The sequence below is a fragment of the Neolamprologus multifasciatus genome, chromosome 2 (genome assembly GCF_963576455.1).
Source record: "Neolamprologus multifasciatus chromosome 2, fNeoMul1.2, whole genome shotgun sequence".
Classification (NCBI taxonomy): Eukaryota; Metazoa; Chordata; class Actinopteri; order Cichliformes; family Cichlidae; genus Neolamprologus; species Neolamprologus multifasciatus.
This window is the reverse complement of record NC_140440.1, coordinates 3,047,047-3,069,677: the sequence shown is the minus strand read 5'-3', so window position 1 is coordinate 3,069,677 and position 22,631 is coordinate 3,047,047. Positions and strand designations below refer to the sequence as shown.

Here is a 22,631-nt window from a genome sequence, read left to right as displayed (position 1 = left end):
ATCTGTCCAACTCTCCATCCATCCATCCATCCATCCATCCATCCATCCAACCGTCCATCAATCCAACTGTCCATCCATTCATCCATCCAACGTCCATTCATCCAACTGTCCATCCATCCAACCATTCATCCAACCGTCCATCCATCCACCTATCCATCCAACCGTCCGTCCATTCATCCAACCATTCATCCAACTGTCCATCCTAGCTGTAAGATTAATGTACTTCACATTTCATGTGTGAAACGATCTGCTGTGTGTTGTTGGGTGTTCTATAGAAAGGGTTAAAATGTGGTTCCAGGCTCAGAGGGTCAGTGACCGTCAGCATCAGGGTTCACCTGAAGTCTCACATCTGAACAGTTATAGTGTGAGATGCTCCATAGTGATTTACACCTTACAGTTTTTCTCCATTGGTTTGGCTCATTTCTTGAAACAGAAATTACATTCTCAAAACTCTAAGATCATTTGGCAAAACACTCTTACAGTTTAGCACAACACTATAGCTCACCTGCAAAAGCTCATATCTCTTCCAAAACTGTTCACTCAGGCTTCAATCTAAATCCCTTTCTCATTTAAACAGTCAGTGTCTCCAAAATGGCAAAGATCCTTCTCAATAGCTTTATTCACACGCAAAGAAAGTTTCATACATATGTAAAAAGAAAATGTACATTACAGTAGTAAATTGTATGAACACAAAATCAAAAAACAAGGACTTATTCAGTGGTCGCTGTACTCATTCTCCTGCTCTTGTCCACTGTCTTCACCCTCCTGATTATTTACATGCTGTTGTCCGTCTGACCACAGATTCTCGTCCACATCACAGCGGATACTTTCTCTTGCGATGCAACGAGGGAAGAAACGGCGTGCATGCCGCAACCATCCCCTGCATTGATCTCCTGTAATGTCGTCACATGCTGCGTCCATAGCATGGAGCAGGGACGCTGATCCTGAGCATGATGCTCATACACTCTCCACCTCCAAGCAGAAAAAAAACTCCTCTATCGGATTGAGGAAAGGAGAGTAAGATGGTAGGAACCCCATGACCATCCTTGGATGCGTTGCAAACCAGCCCCTAATGAGTGGGCTATGGTGGAAATTGACATTGTCCCATACAATTACATGAATGGGTAGGTGAGGGCCTATGAGACCGCTCTCATTTTCAGGGATAACATCGGTATAAAGGCAATCCAAGAAGATGAGGAGCTTGTATGTGTTGTATGGGCCAAGACTGGAGTTGTGAGTGGCCACACCATTTTCAGAAATGGCAGCACACATAGTTGTATTGCCCCCTCGCTGACCTGGGACATCCACTGTGGCCCGGTGGCCAATAATATTACGGTCTTCGGCCCTTGGCCAGGTTGAAGCCAGCTTCATCCACGAACACCAGGATGTGAGGGGTCTCATGTCTTTCCAATGCCATTATTCTCTAAAATAGAGTAAACATAAAATCAGTCATACAGAAGAGTCATATACTACAGTTAGACAATTACATGCTCTCCCCTACAGGTTCAATATACTACAGGCCACTACTCCAGTGGTTCTAAACTAGTGATAGGCCTATGAGGAAGTACTGCAGGGGTATTTGATAGAAAGGGGAGTGGGAAATACTGATGGCTTACTGAGATGTTACAGTAAAACCTACAGTATTAGATAGATTTGATTGGGAGACAACAAAATAAGGATTATAATGTATGTAAATGTCAGTCAGTAACTGACTGACATTTACATACTGATAGCGCAGCTCCTTCACTCTGTCAGAGTTCCTCTCAAATGGTACCCTGTAGATTTGTTTCATTGTCATCTGATGCTTCTTCAAAACCCGGTCTATTGTGGAGATGCTTATTGTGTTCATACTCTGGAATATATGATTGTCCTGAAGGATGGCATCACGGATCTGTCTCAATGTGATGGCATTATTTGCCATCACCATGTTATAAATTTCTCTTTCCTGTTGTTCATTGAGCAGTTTTCCTCTGCCACCCACGTGAGGTTGTCGTCCAATCCTACACAAAGAACAGAATACAGTAAGTTACCAGTGTAATTGTATTATTGTTTTACTCACAGTAACTTCACCACAATCCTAATGCAACATTGTACAGTAACTGGAATACTACTCTAAACTGTATAAATTATGTAATTCCATAGTTTACAGTAATTTGTTCAATATATTTCTTGTCATATTTAGTATCAAAACATTCCACTAGTCCTCTCCACCTGCTAGTATAGACCTACTACTGTAGGCAGATGCAAACAAAATCTCCACAGTAAGTTATACATTTTTTGCCTCACGCACAGTGCCCTGTCCTATACAACATATAATTCCATCATAGATTACATAGAGTACATACCCGTTTTCCCTGCGAAAGGTTTGGATGATGGAGGAGACTGTAGAGCGAGGCACATTAGGCTGCACTCGACGACCTGCCTCTGCCATTGTGAGGCCATGGTTTATGACATGGTCTATAATTGTGGCCCGAATTTCATTTGGGACAGCACAGTGTCTTCGCGCACCTCGGCCTCTTCCCCCTATTCCTCCACCACGCATTCTCAGTCCTCCTCTTGTTCTTCTTCTTCCTCCTCTTCCTTGAGGAAGAACTTCCCCTTGTCCATTTGCTTGGCGTTGTCTATCCATGTTCAGAGATCAGACTGGCTCTGGTCAAGCTCTATGTATCTGTGTTTGGCAGCACACAATCATGGAACACACCTGTGTGTGACACTCCCCCTTCGTTAGTCTAGTTTCACCTGACTGTCAATGACTGTCATCAATTTATCAAATATTCAAAGAAATTCATATATGGTATTCATGGTATTATGTTCTTGACCAATTTTGACAATTGAACAGACAGTTGTGCATGCGAGTACTTATACAATGAAATCATGCTGACAGGTTTTGGAGAGAATGATCATTAGACTGAGAATCAACTAATCAGTTTAGATCTACAAGATCTATTCATTTGGAAAATGTGCTAAATGTGGGCTAACTGTATAACTGTAGGCTACTTGTACTTAATCATTTGCAGGGGCGATTCTAGGATCAGATCCATCTGATTCCATAATAAATGAGCCAAACCAGTGGTTTCAACTCACAACAACATGTTGTGAGTTGTTTGGGGTTAAAAGACAGTGTTGAAATTTTTGTGTTGAGACCAAATCTGCAGAAACTAAAAGAAAAAAAAATCAAACAGATGTTTTCAAGAAGTTTGGCCCAGAGTCATTCACATTACAGCAAAGCCATGAAATTAACTTGAAACTCCGTTACAGTTAATTCTTAATGTAGAGCAGTCCCTGCGCTGCGTTCAGTTTTCACTCCTCGTCAGGCTGCAGCTCAGATTACATTTTATTATTTAATTATTGTTCTGAATCGGTGAGATTAAGAGCGTCAATAGCTTAGCATGACTGTTCTGAAATCATCCGCGAGCAAATCCTTGCTTAGAGCTGTTGTGTTGATCAGACAGAGCGTTTGCAGCTGTGCTTTCTGTGCTGAACAGAAACAAAACTGAACGCATCTACAACCGACCTCCATCACTCAGCATTCGCTTGAGGATGTCAGCTCGAGTACTTTTGTTCCAGCTGCATAAATCAGGCCACGTATGGATTCTACAGATGTGCTAGCTTTCTTGTGGCCCCTCTCTTTGAGCCCGAGTCTGCCGCAGGTTTCTTCCTGTCAAAAGGAAGTTTTTCCTTCCCACTGTTGCCAAGTACAAAATAAAACTGAATCAAATTCCAACATCCAAACAGAGGACTGATGAGATTAATGTGGCTAATGAACACTTACACGTGGCAGCAGTCAGCCAACAGTGCTCACAGGATCAGGGCCACAGTATTAATCTGTAATGCCATCCATATAAGTTTAGCTTTAGAGCAAAGACATCACACTTTAAATGTATTATTAATAAATGTAATTGTCTTTATTGAGTCAGAGCAGATGTGGATGTCAGGACAGCAGCAGCAGGTGGCAGGAAGCTTAACGAGCCTCTCTTTCTCTCTTACATCGTGTCTCGAGGCTCACCTGATCCTGGCTACCTGCCCCATCTCAGCTCGCCGCTGCCACCTCTCACCTGCCCAAGGATTCAGACGCTCGCTCAGCCGCCAGCACTCATGATTTATTCGATGTAATTTCCCGTAAACTGCTCCGACACTTTCTCATTGGGTGTAATTCTGTGCTCGTGCTCTCGGTGAGGCAGAGGAGGCAGAGCTGCTGCTGGAGGCAGAGCCTGACTCTGGAAATAAATTGGTTTTATAAAAATACCCGCTGTATTTGTTTGTACCGTGGGAGGAGGTTTAAAGGGGACAGACCTCTGAGACTCTTTCTGTGGATTGATGAGGTCACTGTTTGGATCATGTGTGGTTCTCAAGGTGGCAGGAATGCTGGCTGGCTTCTTCCTCTACATCCAGATGTTGGCTCTGTTATTGCCACCCACTTGTAGAGATTTGCAATTTCATTTTGCAGAATAGGCACAAACAGATGCGGCTTACAGAACAGTTAGTTAGTTAAAGCCATTAGTTTAAACTGATCAATTTAAACTGTTGTGAGTTTTAACCTCAGTGTGGACATGAATGAGTTGTTCAGCACGTTTTGCTGAGCAACTGACTTTAGCTGTGCTGGTTTATCCTCCTGTGCTCTGCATCCTCGCTAACAGCCACTTCATTAATTGCTGAGTCCATTCAATGATCAAAGGCTGAGAAACTTTGGCGTCCACGCGCTCGCAGCACCAAGGATGCTCTGCTGATGCAAAGCTTCAAGGCAGCGAGCATCAGACTCGATGTAGCTTCAAACAGCACTCTAAACATTGCTCCTCTCCCCTTTCCACCAAAGCAAGTTCTTATTAATTCATTTCAGAGAAAGGAGGAGTTCGTTAACACCTCACTCTGAGTCCTTCTTGAGGTAATTAAAATGAATGTGTTTGTTCAGCTGCACTAGTGAAATATCCAGTGCATGTCCAGTGGTGATGCATGTTGTGAATCTTAGAGAGCTAATTTCTTGACAGCATGTAGGACAGTGGCAAAATATATTGGAGTGCAGTTACTCGAGTACAGTACTGAAGTTACTGATGTTCTGATGTTTCCTGCCTTTATTTCACTATATGCCCTTTATTTTTTCCTTTTAGCCAAAGAAATGGCAAAATCATTATCTTATTTTGAACATTTTTTTCACTGCAAACCAGCTAGCGCTGGTCCTTCCTGCCTCGTGCCCTTCAGGCCAGCTGCTCAGGTTCACAGTCAGCTGCTGGATGATATTTGGCCTCATTACATATACATTCAGTGTAATTTTGTGGTAAAGATCATCAAATAACCAGACACTTTAAAATGTGTGTATTTTCTGACAGCAGCATTGGTATCTTGTGCTGGTTGATGAGTTTTTACTCCATCAGTCATAAGACATGCATTTTAGGGTGAATGGTGAGTTCAAGGTGGCTGGAATATTAGCCCAGTGACAGCTGGGATAGGCTTCGCCTGCCTGGTGACAGTTCACAACATGGATGGATGGATGCTTAGTGAGGCAACAAAATAAAAATGTATCAAGACATTAAAGAATAGAAGAAACTCTAACTCTTTCCCCTTTACTGACAAGTTTTGACACCTCTTTAAATATCAATAAAGTCGTGTTTTGACGACCATCAGAATAGTTTGTGGGTTTTTCCACAGGCACAGACCACCGTTGCTAGCTTCCAGTGTACACTCAGTCATTTTGTTCTATGAGCAGGCCTGAAATATGACAGACACCTCTCAGGCCCGAAAAGAGAAACAACGGTTAGTGCTAGCAGGCTTTCAAAGGGTAAAGAGTTAAACAACAGATGGACAGACAAACGGAAAACTTTTTCAAAGCTGTAGACGGCTGCACTGTTCTTATAATCTGCCCCTAAATATGATCCAGTTTCCAAACACCGCTCTTTAAATATTCCATTGACAGAAAAATATCTTTTACTTACAGTCTGAACCCTGGTTTCTGTCTGGAGCCCAAGGCAGTGTCTCCTGTTTCATTTCAGCAAGGTGAACTGAGATCAAAAAGAGACAGACGCCTCCCTGTGTTCAATATGATGGTTGCTGGATCAACAAACAGGTGTATGCACGAGTGATCAGATACGAGTTTTATTTGCTGCGTGACTTTTACAGCACGTGCCGCATGTGCTACTTCAAGGAAACATCACCTGGTAAATGAGGTGCAGAGAGATGCTGTTTGTGAAGCAGCACAGTCACATCTGCGCTTCTTCCTACAGCGCATTAAAACCCTCAGGTGGAGTCCTGATGACTTCACAGAGGGCTCTTTGAGGGACAAAGCTCCCTCGTGGGGTCGTCTGCCGTTCGTCTCAGTCATTCAGTTACAAACACTGGGACATATGGACAAACACTGGGCAGTTCCCACTCTGCTCCCTCTGCAGAGCTGATGGTCTGATTAGATTTTGGTCCCACCAGCTGCATATGTTTGCATTTCAATGTGGAAAAACCAATATCTCTGAAAGTATCAGAACATCTCAGCAGGTCCAGGAGGCAAAGATCACTCCACACTGATAGAAATCTCTGAGCTGATTAGGACACGTTTGTATTAATGAGGCTGATTAGCATTGTGGACTGTGCTTCATTTATCATCTGAGTTGGAGAGTCTTAGTGTTTGTCTTTATCTGATAAAAATCACCGACTACACTGTTAGAAGTCCAGTGTCTTAAAACCTTGGGGACTTTTAAAAAGCAAAATGATGGCCAAGGGGCTCTACTCGCTAATGCTGTAGTGACCTGTCAGCGAAGTAGGCAGGCCTTAAACTGTGTTAGGTAGTTAAGGTCATTGGTTGGTTCCCAATCCATTATTGGATATTGGTCACTGTTGATTAATTGAGTTCTTCTTTTCGTTGTTATAATGGAGGCCAACCAAAGCATTGCTGGTCTTCCTCGGGACCTTGTTCCTTCTGGTCTTCCAACCATGATGTCCTTTTCCAATAACTGTTGTTTTCCTGTGCAAATTTACTGAGTTCTAGCTTCATTATTTGCCCTCCACAGGCATTGTTGGCTTTATTTCGTCCAACATTGATTTGTCAGTCTTTGGGCATCCATGGTACTGATAAAATCTGTCTCAAGTTCCACATTTCAGAAACACTGATTCATTGACTGTCCTGTTTTCTTTTTTCAGCTTTCACAGCTCTGGGTAAGCGTAGAGAAAATAAAACTGTACTATAGATTTGAAGACTTTATCCAGTGACTTCATCGTTGCTCTAACATTGCGATTTTTCTTTTGATTTCAAATGATTAATTATTGATCTTGGCAGATTAAAGTTCTTGACCTTTTCTTTTTCATCGTTATCTATGTGGAAGCTGCCATCTTTGTAGTTTTCAGTCATCAGGATTTTGGTTTAAGACATGAGGGCTGTGTCCCAATTCAGGGTCTGCACGCTTGAAGTACGCATTTTAAGTGCGATTATGTCACCGCCACGCAACGACGGCTGTCCCAATTCAAAGTGTACTTCAAATGCATACTCCAAATGCGCCAGATTTCCCCAAATATCAAGCGTGGTCCGGTGCACGCTTTGTGGTCCCATATATCCCATAATTCATAGCGCGGCGGTGGGTGTGGATAATTTTGCCGCAAAATACGGCAGAAGGGAGCGTACTTTCCCTTTTCTTTGCTAACTTTCCCTCTGTGACCTGCAACAGACGCAGAGTCGCCTTCCAGAATATTGACAGAGCGTCGCTGTAATGAGGATGGTGATAAATACTGAATGACGAGAGGAGACGGTGTCATTAAAGCCCCCTTCATCGACAGCCCCGCTCCCACTGCACGCTCTGTGATATAAGCTTTGAGCCTGCAAGTCAACTTTTGTAACTGGGAGGTTGAGGATGACACGGCTTGGAGTTTCTGCTTCCACTATCAATCAGAAATCCCAGTCGTCTTTCTTTGTCAAACCGTTCACTGTAAATAACCAAACTGAACGTCCATTTAAAGAAAGCTTGACATGACATTTGAACCGGAACAGAAAATCTCTTTAGCTTAACTTTGATGCACGATGGTAACCTCAAACCCACTCACTGTTCAACCATTCTCTTTGCATGGGGCAGCCAATCAGAAGAAAAGTACACTTAAAGGCGGGAGGAGCTTAAACAGCTCATTTCAGATACGCTGCCAAACTGAACAAACCACTGCTTCATCAGCGTCGATAAACAGAATAAATAACAGAACAGAAATAGCACTGGGCAGCATTTTCTTCAGCTAAATTGCTGCTTGTGTGAGTGAAGCCACAGGTAGCACTCCCGTGTGTTTGTTTTTGGTCATATGAGCCGGGGACGGGATGTGGAAAAGTATTAAATTACTCCCAACCAGCAGCTGGTTTTGGGTGGATGGCTTTGGGAAAAACTTTAGAGAGTAGAAGTCGGCTGATGTGCAGACTAACCCAGCTTCATTACATTTGGGGGTAAACAGTCTGTATGTGAGATAGGAAACTTGGCAGTAATAATAATGCTGCTCAGAGGCAGGACAGTTTAATGCAGGGAGCTTGGTACAATGGCTTCAGCCGTGGGAAAATATAATTGAAATGCAGCACGATTCACTCGGGGTGGCAGGTAAATGTTAAACTCTTAAATCAGGCCCTCAAACTTCATTTCCTCGTGTGGGAGAAAGACCTTTACAGCACATCAGCGAGCCCCAGCTTTCTTATTGTCGGAGAAGTCGGCTGAGCAAGGAGCTGATAAATTGGAATAAAATTTATCAGTTGCAACTGTGGCTCAAAACTGATGTTTATGCCTCTGCTGGGAGCAACAGCCCATTATTGGGAGATTTCTTTTGACAAGTTCTATATGGAAGTGCGCAAGAGCAGCTCGGGACAGCTGTATTAATTTGCCTGAATGATGGTGGAGCCATTAAAGCAGCAGTGATGAGGTTTGGAGAGCCTTATGATGCAGATGCTATTAAAGGGAAGTTTACAGGGAATGTGATCTCACAGGAAGTTGGACTTCGTGCTTTTCTTCTTCTTCTACTTCCTCCGCAGACATCCTGATATGTTCAGCTTTTACTCTGAAAGAATTCACTTCTTTCCTTTAATGTTGTGCTGACTAGCAGATATAGTGACGGCTTAAACAATGAAGCCCAGAAACTACTCAGCTTCTGGTTTGTCCCCTAAAACAACTTTGAAAATGAAAAATGACAAGTGTCGCACTAGTACTATAAGGTAATGCACCACTGCCATTGGACATTTTGTACATAACTGATATTCCCCAGTGTCTTTTACACAGTGGAGTTATTTCACAGCCTAGAAAGTAGAGTGGTCTGAAACCCTACAACATGTCGAAAAGACACCACTGTATCATCACTGTCACAGGGGGAGGGGCAACAAAGGAAATGTTGGAGAAGTTTGTGGTAGATGGAAGAACTTTGTTTTACTTTAATACAAAGAAAACTCCAACGACTACTCGCAGTCTGAGAGCGAAGTGCTCTAATGGGGTGATATGGTACTATAAGGTCATTAAGATAAGATGGGGCCTGATTATATAAGACCTTGTATGTGAGGAGCAGGATTTTAAATTCTGGATTTAACAGGGAGCCAATGAAGGGAAGCCAATATAGGATAAATATTCTTTCTTGTCCCTGTCAGTACTCTTACTGCAGCATTTTGGATTAACTGAAGGCTTTTCAGGGAGTTTTTAGGACATCCTGATAATAATGAATTACAGTAGTCCAGCCTAGAATTAGTAAATGCATTAACTAGTTTGTCAGCGTCACTCTTAGACAGGATATTTCTAACTTTAGAGATACTGCAAAAATGGAAGAAAGCAGTCCTACGATATAATTCAAACCACTGCAGTGCAGTACCCTGTGTTTCAATCTTTGTAGTAAATCTCTTAGTATAGCCCAAACTCAGTCTAAGTACTTCTTACTAATGTAATGCCCAGACCAGACTCAAATGCTTGTGTGATTCCACGTGTGTGTCTGCCACCGCGTCTGAAAAGTAACACTAAGGTGTGTCCACAAGTGTGATGAAGGGTAAAATATGATGACGAGTGCTACAGGTATCAGCATGTGATGAGTTGGCAGTGAGAATGCGTCGATCTGACTTATCTAGCTGGCGACCTGCCTGAAAGATTTTTGGACTAACTCACATTTATACTGACAGCTTGTCATCCTCCTCTTGCTCTACAGGAAACGCCTTTGTTGTGAGCCTGGCCTTTGCTGACTTGGTGGTTGCCATCTATCCCTACCCGCTGGTGCTCACTGCCATTTTCAACGACGGTTGGATTGCCGGCTACATCCACTGTCAGATCAGTGGCTTCCTCATGGGCCTCAGCGTAATTGGCTCCATCTTTAACATCACGGGCATCGCCATCAACCGCTACTGCTACATCTGCCACAGCCTCAAGTATGACAAGCTCTTCTCCAACAGCAACACCATGTGCTACGTCGTGCTCGTCTGGGCGCTCACCATCCTCGCCATCGTCCCCAACTGGTTTGTGGAGTCGCTGCAGTACGACCCGCGGGTTTACTCCTGCACCTTTGCCCAGTCCGTCAGTTCACTGTATACCATCGCCGTGGTGGTGGTGCACTTCATCTTGCCCATTGGCATTGTCAGCTACTGCTACCTGCGTATCTGGATTCTGGTCATCCAGGTGAGGCGGCGGGTCAAGCCAGACTCGAGACCTAAAATCAAGCCACACGACCTCCGCAACTTCCTCACTATGTTTGTGGTGTTCGTGCTCTTCGCTGTTTGCTGGGCGCCGCTGAACCTGATTGGCCTGGCGGTGGCAGTGGACTCCACGCTGGGCCGTGCCATCCCAGAGTGGCTGTTCACAGCCAGCTACTTCATGGCGTATTTTAACAGCTGCCTCAATGCCGTCGTCTACGGTGTCCTGAACCATAACTTCAGGAAGGAGTACAAGAGGATCGTCCTCATCATCTTCAAATTCCACTGCTGAGATGGAATACTTGGAAATGCAGAGATTTTTATCTTTAATGACATGAAAGATAGAAAGAACTTTACCCTGACAGGAAAATAAAATAGGACTGATGAAATGGAAAGAAAGCAAATAAAGGTACAGTGGAAGGAGAACAACAAGAGCACTGAGTGGGAGAGAAAAATAGGAGCGCTTTAATAGCTGCAGGAGGAGAGATGAAGAGCAGACAAAGTGAAATAAATGTTGCCACACTGAGAGTTATCAGTGATGCCTTCAGGGAAACAAGGAGACTAAAAATGCAGAGAGCAAGGGAGAGGCCAGAACTTGGGAAGCACTCCTAACTGGGGAATGTGTTTCATCCTGACTTTCTTGGGTAATAAAGTCGTGACTTAATGTTCAGATGAGAGCATAATTCATTGTGTTTAATTAGCAACATAATTAAGTTAAATGTGGGGTCACTGAGTTGAATAGCATCCTCTGTGAATTAGATTCAAGGCAGAGCTCTGACACTGTGATTTTTTTAAAAGAGGTCGACGCTGTTCCTGTTCCTACGAAGTACGAAGATAACGACAAAGATGACAAATCGGCTTTGAGGAGAATGAAGACGCATTATATACTTTTATCATTATCATTTATCGCACCTAAAATCATTTAAGGTGCGACACATTTTTGAACGGGCTGCGAGAGACTCTGTGTGTTCACAACAACGATTGGGATATTTTACTTGTAATATTACTAATCTATGTAAGAAGGTAGCAAACTCTCACTGAGGACAGAGGGGGACGATAGAGGACTTGTCCAGTGACAGCTTAGACAGCTTTGGACTAAGAGTCCCAGTTTGAAGCATAAAAGTACTCCACAATATGGGTCTGGTTCCTGCAAGACTGGTCCTAACTAAAACTTGATATTTGTTAAGACCAGTCCAACTTAAACCTAGTCTTAACTAAGGTGTCCATGCGTCTATGACTGCAGAGTGATAGAAATGTTGCAGAGTTCACCTGTTTTTACCAACCAGCTGTTGTGTAATCTAATCCAATAAAAACAGCTGTTCAGTGACTTCATTGTCATTCAGCTCTAATAACGAGCCCCAAAATTTACATGAAGTCTGAAAAGTTGCTGTACAGTTAAAAGACAGGAACACTTTTTCAAGTAGCTCATCATAAAACATTAACAGCATCACTTACAAAATCCATCACTTCTAGCAGCCATGGTTTGGGTTTCTGCTTTATGGTTTTCTGTATCACAGAGTTCCCTGCACTCAGCTGGTGGCAGTCATGACATCAATGGAATCACATGTATGCAAATGTTTACCACTTAGAAGGTGCTCAGGTCACCTGCAAATGGTTTAATCACCAAGTCCTTTTAGAAAGGAGCATTATAAGCAGCTACCTGTGCGTTTGTCTCAAGCCCCGCACCTTGGCTCCACTGCCTTCGACTGCAGCTGGCAGTCCTGGTTCTGCTCAGCTTAGCAGCTCACTCCTCCACCTGCGGCATTTTCTGACTCTACATCTCACAGAGAAGAAGAAAGACTACCATGGACAGCTGCAGTTCAAGGCGGTGAACAACGATCCATTAAAAATGCAAATAAAAATACTAAAATAAAGTACCCCGTGTATTCGTGGGGTTGTTAGTAACCCGTTAAAGTCTTTGTGGGGGAAACACTATGCTGTGCTTTTATACTGATACAGTAATAATTACTCTGACTTCCAGTTCTAGTTATCGGGCCAAAAGCTGGGAGATGACGCATGGATGACCGACACACTCTTAAAGCTCTGAGATCCCAACAAAAAACTGCAACTGCAAGATCGAGTCTGAGAAGTGCCACACTTCACCACATCCACCTGTGTGAGTCGTGCATCCACAGTCTTAGTGCCCAGATTCCTGCAAAAAACATGTGTCAGAAAATGGTGAAACAAACATGTGCAAGAGTGCAAAACATCCCCACACCTGCTGCCAGGGCACTTAGGAGGCTACAAGCTTTTTTGACTTTGTGAGGCCTGAAAGTTAAAAGTGTCATTAATCAAAATCCACTTTTAATTTAAAGCAGCAAAAGGTTCTTTCTCTGTCTTCTGCTGTTAAGTGTAACTTTGCAATGATGCTTTCAGGACTCAAACATTTAGTTTGACTGGACAGTGTGATGTATATGGAGAGGGGCGGGGGGTACAGTATGCTCCAGAGAGGCTGACTCTGAGACTGTCTCCCTTCATTGCATCATCACCTTCCTCTTCCTGAGAATGAGTGGCACAGGTGTGCCACAGCCTCTCTGCATGTCCTGCACGGTGTCTCCGTGTGCAACCCTCTGCAAACACAGACGGAGACAAAAGGATGAAAACACAGTGTCTGTGTACCGCTGTGTCCTCCCACAGGACCACAGCCAGTCTGAGCTCAGCAACCTGAGACTATCAGTGTTCCCTCACAGTCGCATGAGTGCGTCTGCTGTACACATCGAGTCTGAACACAAGCCGAGCATCAGAGAAACAGGAACGAGTGATTAAATCATGGTAACGGTATTCTGAACACGTCACTGTGCTTCATACTGCTGGGGAGCTGAAGATGAATGTTGCATATGTATGAATAAGCTGTGATAATCTGCCTGTGCTTTGGTCCTATTTTAATGAGCTCACTGTGTGTGTGTGTGTGTGTGTGTGCATGCGAGCGTGCATGCATGTTTAAGGGTCCACTGAGGACCCTTCGATGGCACCAGGGACAGCTGTTGGAGGGACAGCGTGTTTGTGCGTGTTTTGTTTGTTTTTTGTGCCAAGATGTTGCCGGTTCAAAGTCAGTCAAGGTCTGAAGTTTAAAGCCAAATGTTCCTGTGTTCACGTCTTGTAAGCGCAGGCAGGTAATTTACAGGTAAAACAAGGGCATCTGACAAATAATCTGAACTCACAGGAAATCTTCAGCGAGCTGCTGTGAGTCTTCACATCTGTCCAAGAAACAGAGAAAATAAATTTACCAAGAATTAAGTACATTAATTGAAGACCAACAGGAGTTTAGACTAGTTTAACAAACAACGTCTTGTTCTTTTTGACACCATGTAAAAAGAAGCCGTCCTCCCCGTCCTCGGTGCAGATCTGGGACCTGTGGGATTGATCATATCTCTGCTGCCTCTGCGTTGCTAGTTTTATATACTTTATCAACCTCCAAAGATGAAACTAAGATAATAAATAGTAATATGAAGGGAAGCAGTTACTCTCAGATGAAGCTGGACTAATCTAACCAGCTTCCACAGACACTTACAGCGAGTCTGAGAGGTGAAGCTAATGTAAAAACCTAAATTCCTTCTAATGACAACCAGCTGGCTGTTGGCAGGACACCCGTGGATCGATGCTGGATCGGATTGGGATCTGGGGAATCTGCAGTTATAGACTCCAACACGACTGTGAATAAAAGAAAGAAGCACAGATGACATAAATGAATAAAGTGGAATTCATCAATACTCATGTTTGGAAGATAGCGCAGCTCGATGAGGACAGCGGCAGGTTTAATTGGCCCACTGAGGGTTTAAAGAAGCACAGTTATTGGCTTTCTTTTTTTTTTTTACCTGAATTACCTGCAGCTGTGTACATCTAAAGACGTATTTCTCTTATTTTTTGTGCTAAAAATCAATGAAGCTTGCTGTTGTTTGTGTGTTTGGATCAGTTTTAAACAAAAAGAATGGATGTAAAGGCCGAGCGGCAGCCGGTTGCTCTGAATGACAATGTTCTTGTTTTCCTTTCATACGCTGTTTTGCACATTGCCGTGGAGAATGTTTCCTCTGAATGTTTGTAATGTCGATGAAACAAAAGAAACCAAGCAACACCTGAAATCCATGTCTTAATAAAAGAACTTTCAGTGTGAGCCGCTGGCCTCCTCGCTTTATTTCACACAGAAACAGCACGCTCACAGAGACACTGATCCGGTCTATCGTTATGTTCATGAAGGTTTAACTCTGGTTTCCTCACACGCTGCTGCTCTGTCTGCAGCCACCGCACTCATTTTATTATTTCTTCTTCTCTTATAAAGTCAATCTCTCTCTCCTGCTGGTACACCTGTCCACATTTGTGACTGATTACAAGTTCTGCCTCTTTCAAATGAACACATCATAGCTCAACTGATAACTCATAGCTAAGTTATCGAGTTGATAACAACCTCTGTGATTGATCGATGAGTTGGTGCGATCAGTTGGTAACTGATCGCAGTCTGAACAACCTCAGATCCATCTGCTGGTTCCAAACTTTAATTGCTTTAAAATACCGGTCAATATTTAAAAGCTGATGCAGGTCAAATACATACAGGTTACTGAGCGCTCATCAGCAGTTAAAAAGTTGCTGTTACTGTGGTGACAGACCAAAAGGAAGCACTTCCCTCCACATTTCTTTGTGTGATTTCAGTCGAGCCACACTGATAGCTATTTGTCTCTCTGCACTTCAACACGCGGCCCATCACCACATCACCCTGTGTAATCTCAGGTCTGTTGCTGTGGCAACAGGAAGATCAGAAGGGTAACCTGTCAGTTTGGAGGAGCTGTCGCCGTGAGCAACGCCGGCAGTCAGCTATCACCTCCCCGCCAGGAGGACAGGTGAAGGAAAGAAATCAAAGAGAAGATGGAGAGATAAAAGGAAGTGAGATAAGCAGGAGGAAGTAACGGGGTGAGGTGTGAGTGGAAATAAATGCCGGCAGCACAGGTGAGTCGAAAACAGCAGCCACACCTGTAAGATTCAAATTTGAAGCACAGCAAACTGAGAACCTGAAAACACCTGGAGCACAGCTGGAGCTGATGGAATGTGAGCGAAACTCGAGTTTCCAACAACAGAGATGACATGTTTCATCAGACCCCTCTCCCCATCCCTGCTTCAGCCGGCTAACGAAGCTCTCATGTTACCTCATAGAGCATTCAAGTTCTCACGATGCCGTCGGCTGTGATCTTGAATTTTAATGCACTGACCCCCGGATGCAGGAAGTGCTCCTCAGCTTCACAAGGTTAGATCATTATTGGACTCAGGAGAGGCGCCCGCTGATGAACAGCGAGCAGCTGAAGGATCCTTGCATGTCAGCACACACACTGAATCAAAACTGACCTCGCTGACGGCCACGTTGCCCAAGTTCAGTTTTACTGGGTTTGAATAAATCAGAAACAGGATGACGGCTGGGTAACGAGGACCTGATCCTCATCAAGGTCTCGTGTATGACCGGCGGCTTGAGCTCACACAGAGAACACGTGACCCTGTAAACAACGCATCCTGTACCGAACTATTTCTTAGATCTATTTATTACAAACACAGCAGTGATCCATCCATCCATCCATTCGCTTCCGCTTATCCTTTTCAGGGTCGCGGGCGGCTGGAGCCTATCCCAGCTGTCATAGGGCGAGAGGCGGGGTACACCCCGGACAGGTCGCCAGTCTGTCGCAGGGCTAACACACAGGGACAGACAACCATTTGCACTCACATTCACTGGCACATTCACACCTAGTGGCAATTTGGATTATCCAATTAACCTATCCCCACAAGCTGCATGTCTTTGGACGGTGGGAGGAAGCCGGAGTACCCGGAGGGAACCCACACAAACACGGGGAGAACATGCAAACTCCACACAGAAAGACCCCGGCCTGATGGTGGAATTGAACTCAGGACCTTCTTGCTGTGCGGCAACAGTGCTAACCACCGTGCCACCGTGCTGCCCAGCAGTACACAGCAGTGATTCCTCCAATATTTATCCATCCAGGCATCTCCTTACACTTACACACTTCAGGGTCAAGGTTAGGCTGGAGCCCATGTTAGCTGTCACAGGGCAAGAGGCAGCTATACCTGGACAGGTACCAACCTGTCACAGAGACAGACAGCTATCACACTCACGCCTACAGACAATGAGCATGTTTGTGGACTGTGGGAGGAAGAACTTAGCCAGCCGGACTATCCAACATTATTACACCAGAGGTGGACGTCAACATGGCATCATTGGGACAGTCACTCAATGTCATCAGACCAGAGTGCTTAATCTGGCTGTCAGTCAGCTGTTCACCTCAGCTGTGGAGCCACTGCCTGTATTTACTCTGTAAAACTCTGTGAAAGGAGTCAAGCACACCAGTGTATGGGTCAGAGCTCTGACCGATCACAGTCATACTCAGGTGAACTGTTGAGGACATGCTGAACTGTCGCTGGTGTGGCTTTTTGGTCCCTGCTAGTTTCTATTAGCAGCTAACAAACAGCAGCTAACAGTGTTAGCTACTTTTAGCTGCTAGTAGCCGGGTTAGCTAACTTTGTTGGACTCTTCATGAATAAACTGTAATGAATGAATTTCTGGGACACCTGAGCCAAACTTAGCCGGCCACTTGTGTGCTTTTGCTCAGCTGGTGAAGTGGAGCTGTTGAGAATCAGTCAAGTCAATCAGCTTTATTCACCACATGCAGGTTGCCCTGCAGTGGAATGGACCCGCCCCTCGACCTTACATCCAACACAGACATCACATGGGGATACAGGTCGGAGATCGTAGCATTACAGAAAACCACTGAAATATACACTACAATGGGAAAGTAAAAGAGGAAAAAAAGAGACCTCTACTCATGCTGGGCTCCTGGGAGGACAGCATGAGAACAGGAAACAAAAAAACTCCTCTACACAGAAAGCACATAAATGTCCACAGCACAACATTATGGAGCACGTGACAAGCCACAGGGTTGGGTAGGGGTGAGGAGTAATCCTAAGCAAACACAGCAGCCATCCTGCACTGCGCCACCATTCCAGCGCGGGCCCAGACCTGCCGTGTTTGGAGGTAGGTGGAGGGAACAAGCATCGAAGGCGTTTGGAAAGGGAGGGGGGGATAAGTGAGTGCTTATCAGTGTATGTGTGTGCGTGTCCAGAGTTCAGCTGAGACAGTGTCCTTCGCCCTGCCAGGCTAAGTAAACAGTCTTCCAGCCAACCCAGGTGGCCTTGCATGGAATGGGAAGAACAGTCTAAACACAGTCGTTATCAGGGTGTTTTTGTTCAGCTCCAGTTCTCTACTCCGTGTTAATAACACATGTTAACACAGAGTGGTGGCTCAGACTGCCATCTTACCTGTGATCATTCAAACACTCTGGTTAAACAAGCAGCTAATGATATCTTTAGTCTCCAGAGTGTCGAAGAAAAGCTGTGAGTTTTACCAACATTGCACGTTAGTGTCTGCGTGCCACTCAGGCGAGGTTCAGCTTTAAGCTTTACTGCTGCACACAAACACGTTCTGCAAATCGAAGTGAAGCAGTGGGAGGTGAAAGTTGCTGTGTCAGCAGTTGTGGCTTTTAATTAGCAGCTGTTTGCAAAAGGAAATAAGGAACGTGGTCCCTTTGGGCTGAACTGGTGGCAGAAAGTCACCTAATTGTGTTTTTTCATTCAGTCCGGCTGCTAATTGGCTCCATTGTGGCTCCTTTTCAGGATTAATACAAATCTGCTGATCAGTAAGAACCTTAGAGCCAGACATGTCCAGTTTCTGCTCCATAGAGTGAAGTCTGGTGACAGTGGTTAGCATAGAAATGTTAGTATTTCTATTACATAGTATTTTTATGGATGGTTGCAGTCATTCAGGTACTAATTACTAGAGAAAGTCCTGAAACTCTTATAAAGTGAGTATTACATTTCCTATATGGGGTTCATGCCTTTAACCAGAGCGCTGATGAAGTGAAACGTCGTCCACAGAAGCTGAGGCTCACCCTCGGACGGCCCCAAGAGGAAAACGTGTTTCCAATAATGACATGGTGTATATGAAAAAGGCATTTTCTTCAGGGATTTTAGTAATTAGAGACTTTTCTGTTTGGCCTTTTGTCCACGTATAAACCATGTTTTAGGTCACTGAAAATGAAGTTTTTATCTTTTTATCTTGCAGCGTCAAATTGATGTCATGAATATCTGAGCTGGGGCTTGTTGTCGCCATGTTGGTGTGACGAGCAGAGGGTAATTCAAACTGAGATTACACCAGTTCACATGTGATTAGCAACTTATTGGCCAATGAAGATACTCCAATAATTCCTAAAATAAAAATAAACATCTTCATTTATTGAATAAGACTCAAAATTGGAGCCCAAAACCATAAAACGATCTGAAGAGTGTCCCTGTTCTCAGTCATCCTAAGTAGCTCAGAAAGGAAGTGACTGGCCGACTTTAAGTTCACCTTCATCCACGTCGTCACAAAACTTAAAGTGAAGAGTTAACAGAGAGCAGGCGAGCAGTGGGCTCTAGTCATCATATAAAAACATCCAGCTCTCCTGCACAGCCCCATATCTGAAGACACATTAATAAAAACTATCAACCATTGTTAAATTCCACAATACTGCAAAATGAAGCTTGTAGAAATTTGAAAAAAAAAAAACAATGTAGAAAAAAAGAAAATGCCATTTTAAATTTTTATACAAGTAGCACAAAAACAAGAACATCGGCAGATAGTCTGATTAGCCTTACTTAAAATAATGGATTAGGACCCCCTTTAAGCACAGTCATGTCCATCCATGGTAGCTTTGATGGCAGGAAACATGCCCAACAGAAACCAGTGCCTTGGACTCATTGGAGGATCGCGCTCACGTTCATGACCACGAACAGTCTACACGCTGAGCTAAACGCAGCGTGAAGCAGCTCATGCTAAATATCCCAGTCCAGTTAATTTAATTCCATCTCTGGCCAAGCTTCACAGGGAAAACGAGCCCCAGCGGACCCTCCCCTCTCCCTCTCATATGTGTCAATTAGGCGGTGGAAGGATTACTCGGACTGCTTCTGTGGCGCATGTTGAAAAGCATTTGCACCTCGGGGAGCGGAGCACATGAACCAGGCAGAAACGCTCACACAGGCAGCTCCGAGGTCTCCGTCTGGCCTCAACTTCAATTCTGCAGAGCGGATAGGCAGCAGAGGCTGATAATAAGCTGCCCTTTCTGGACAACTACAGTTACAGCTAACTCCAAACACACTCATGCATTGGTAATATATAGGGGCTGATGTTCAGTCATACCAACTGCTCTGATGCTCTTACTCTGGGGTCATCAACAGTGTTTTAATCATGCGTGGTACGAACAACTTTGTTTTCTACCTCATTTGTCAGGATGTGATGCCAAACGTCCAGTAACAAATCCCTCTAAAAATTTCCGAACCCAGTTCCGGATCGGCTCCAAGAGTTGCTGAGTTTTCAGATCCTTATGAGTCAACCTGCTAACATGAAGAGACTGAAACGCATGAACTTGGACTTTCAACATCTTTATTCTGAGAAAGTAAAGAGTAAAGAAATGAGAGCGCTTTAGCAAATGAAGGTCTCACACATATGAAGGATGCAGGCCGTCAGCTGGATGAAGTTTGGAATATTTTACATTTCTTGATGTTTTCATGCTGAAATGCACTCATTTGATCAGCTGCAACCTGACACTTACGACAGAAAAGGAAAATTAAAGTTTAGATGAGTATTTACATGTGCAAACATTTACGATGGATATATACACACACAGAACGACTTCCAGCCCTGCATGAGGTGGATTTCACAGGTGAAGGGAAACCAGAAGTCTGTTATCTAATGCCACACGGACAAAGACACACGACAGCACAGACGCTTCACTGTGAGGCGTCGACAACACCTACAAGCCCGCAGTTAAAACTTGCTATATTAGATACATGCAGCTAAAACCTGATGGCGTTTGTTTGTAGCGACTGCTCATCGGGCACTAACGCAGCTGTAATATTCACAAGAACATCTGGCACATTTTTAGGGGGTTTTAATCCCTGCACACCTGCCACACTCCTCCCAGAGGATCCCGAGACCCTCACAGGCTCTGCCTCTTGCACCTGTGACCTTGTTCTGTTTGTCACCGCTCACATTTTGACCCAAAGCTGAGAGCAAGAGAGCAGCTGTACTGTTTAATAGCTGCTGTGTCATCCTGGTGAGTCTGCTGTGATGAGATACGAACGATCTCCTGGCACTTCGAGGCGTTCCCGTCAGAACCGCTATGACCCTCGACCCAAGCAACAGCGGATTTTTAATTTTTTAAAGCGATTTTAAAACTATAGTCGAAGTGAATAAGGCAGAAATCAAAGTGCTAAACAAACATGTTTACTTCTAAACTGGGGGCTGCATGAAGCGAAGGTGTTTTACAAGGCTCCAAATTGGATGTTAAAAACTGAGGTAGTTTTTGACTAAAACACCACAAACAATAATCAGTCAAAAGAATAAATTACCTCTAACCCCCGTACCATCTCCTACCTTCTCCATCATCATTAATCTGTTAGATTGCACTAAAAGGATGGACTTGATAAAACGTGACTGTCAGGTACAAACAGAACATGACACAGCAGTGAAACATCGAGCACCACAGGTTCTCCATGCTCCTTAATCGTAGACATGTCACAGATTTATCCTGAAACAGCTGTGATGTCCAACAGCAGCAGATAAAATGAGATAAAAGTTCAAATGTGCACTAAAATGGTTTCAAATGGCCCGAGCAGGCCTCCATCCACCCGCCGGGAGTCACGCCACTTCATCACTGAACCAAGAAGGTGGATGGCGTCTCGTCGCGCTTGTGTCCGTTGCGGGCAACGATCTCCACGATGGCAATGTAGGTCCCCGTGACGAAGCCGATCAGCCCCACCAGGCTGATGACGAGGTTCTTGACTTTCACCGGCAGCGACAGGCCCTCGCCGTAGAAAACGATGAGCTGCAGCAGGGGTGGGAAGATGAGCGCCAGGAAGCTGCTGCTGACCGAGCCCACCAACGAGATGACGAGGTCCAGCTCTGGGATCAGGATGGCGAGGGCACCTGGGATACGAGAGGAGGAAAGAAGGACACAGTGAACAACATCATCTTTAAAGTGGAACGTGGCCTCAAACATTTCTAATGAGCTCAGTGCTTCTACAGGAAACAATCCACGGTTCTCTAAAAGGTAATTTTCCTCTGGGCGCACACCAAACCCTCTGTGGGATTTCCAAAACACTTTTATTCATGAACGACTGTGAGGCCAAAGGTCAGACTGCGCAGTGATGATGTGACACAGGAGATGTTCCTAACACACCTGGACCAGATAACATGTCAGACAAAGGAGGATTATTCTGAACTGTGAATCGTGCAAAGCTTATCTAACAGACTGGTTATTACCACAGAGCTGGAAATGAGAAGAGAAGGTGTGTTTAATGAGCAGTTTCAAACCTGCTGGATCATGGTGTGGCCGCTCAGGTGAACATTTGTCATACTGAATCGTCACCTGGTGAGCGTTGGATCTCAGTGAACGCTTGACTGCCAGACCTTTTGTTTTCGATGATTAAAGACGAGTGTCCTCATCTTTCCTGATAGCGAGTCTGTTGCCCATTAATCTTTAAATCATGGGCAACGTAAAGTTGGCGCTGAAAAAGGAGACGTGACGGCTGAGAGATGAAGTGAGGTCGGAGAGCAGCAATAGCCAGAGGGGAAGGCGGCAAACCGAGGAGGCGGCGGGAGAGCCTCCCACCATGTGGAGTTTGTTCTCACGTGTTGGTGGAAGCGCCGACCGTGACACTGAAATCACCGGGGACCTGAAGTGCCTTCACCTGTTGCCGTGGAGATGGGCATAAAGGGCGATGGCCAACCGCGCTCGTACAAAACAAGCGGCCCGCTGACAGGACGTCAAAGCGTTTGCCTGAAAATGTTTGCACATGAGCAGGTTCAAGTCACGCTCCTCTCTGTGGCGAGCGCACGGGACAAATCAGCTGATAAAAGATTTTCTCAACCACAATCGATCGTGCTCAGATCTGTCAGATTAACTTCTGGGGCAACGGCAAAGTCGAGCTTTCACACAACAAGAGCGGAAAC

The 22,631-nt window shown here is 44.6% G+C and overlaps 2 protein-coding genes across 6 annotated transcripts in view; one reads left to right on the top strand and one right to left on the bottom strand.

Annotated features, from left to right (window-relative positions):
- Positions 1-12,209, top strand: part of mtnr1al (melatonin receptor type 1A like) — a 33,427-nt gene extending 21,218 nt beyond the window's left edge. The window contains exon 2 of the mRNA XM_085183000.1: positions 10,117-12,209. Coding sequence (XP_085039126.1) covers positions 10,117-10,886 — 770 coding nt within the window. The 3' untranslated portion in view covers positions 10,887-12,209. The remainder of the gene's footprint in view (positions 1-10,116) is intronic.
- Positions 12,210-20,043: 7,834 nt separating this feature from the next.
- The window catches only part of slc36a1 (solute carrier family 36 member 1), a 35,054-nt gene continuing 32,466 nt past the window's right edge, over positions 20,044-22,631 (bottom strand). For 4 of the 5 annotated variants that reach the window (XM_085182919.1, XM_085182912.1, XM_085182905.1 and 1 more), the window contains one exon: positions 20,044-21,605. In XM_085182919.1, coding sequence (XP_085039045.1) covers positions 21,331-21,605 — 275 coding nt within the window. In that variant the 3' untranslated portion in view covers positions 20,044-21,330. The remainder of the gene's footprint in view (positions 21,606-22,631) is intronic. The other variant, XR_014877610.1, reaches the window with a different exon arrangement.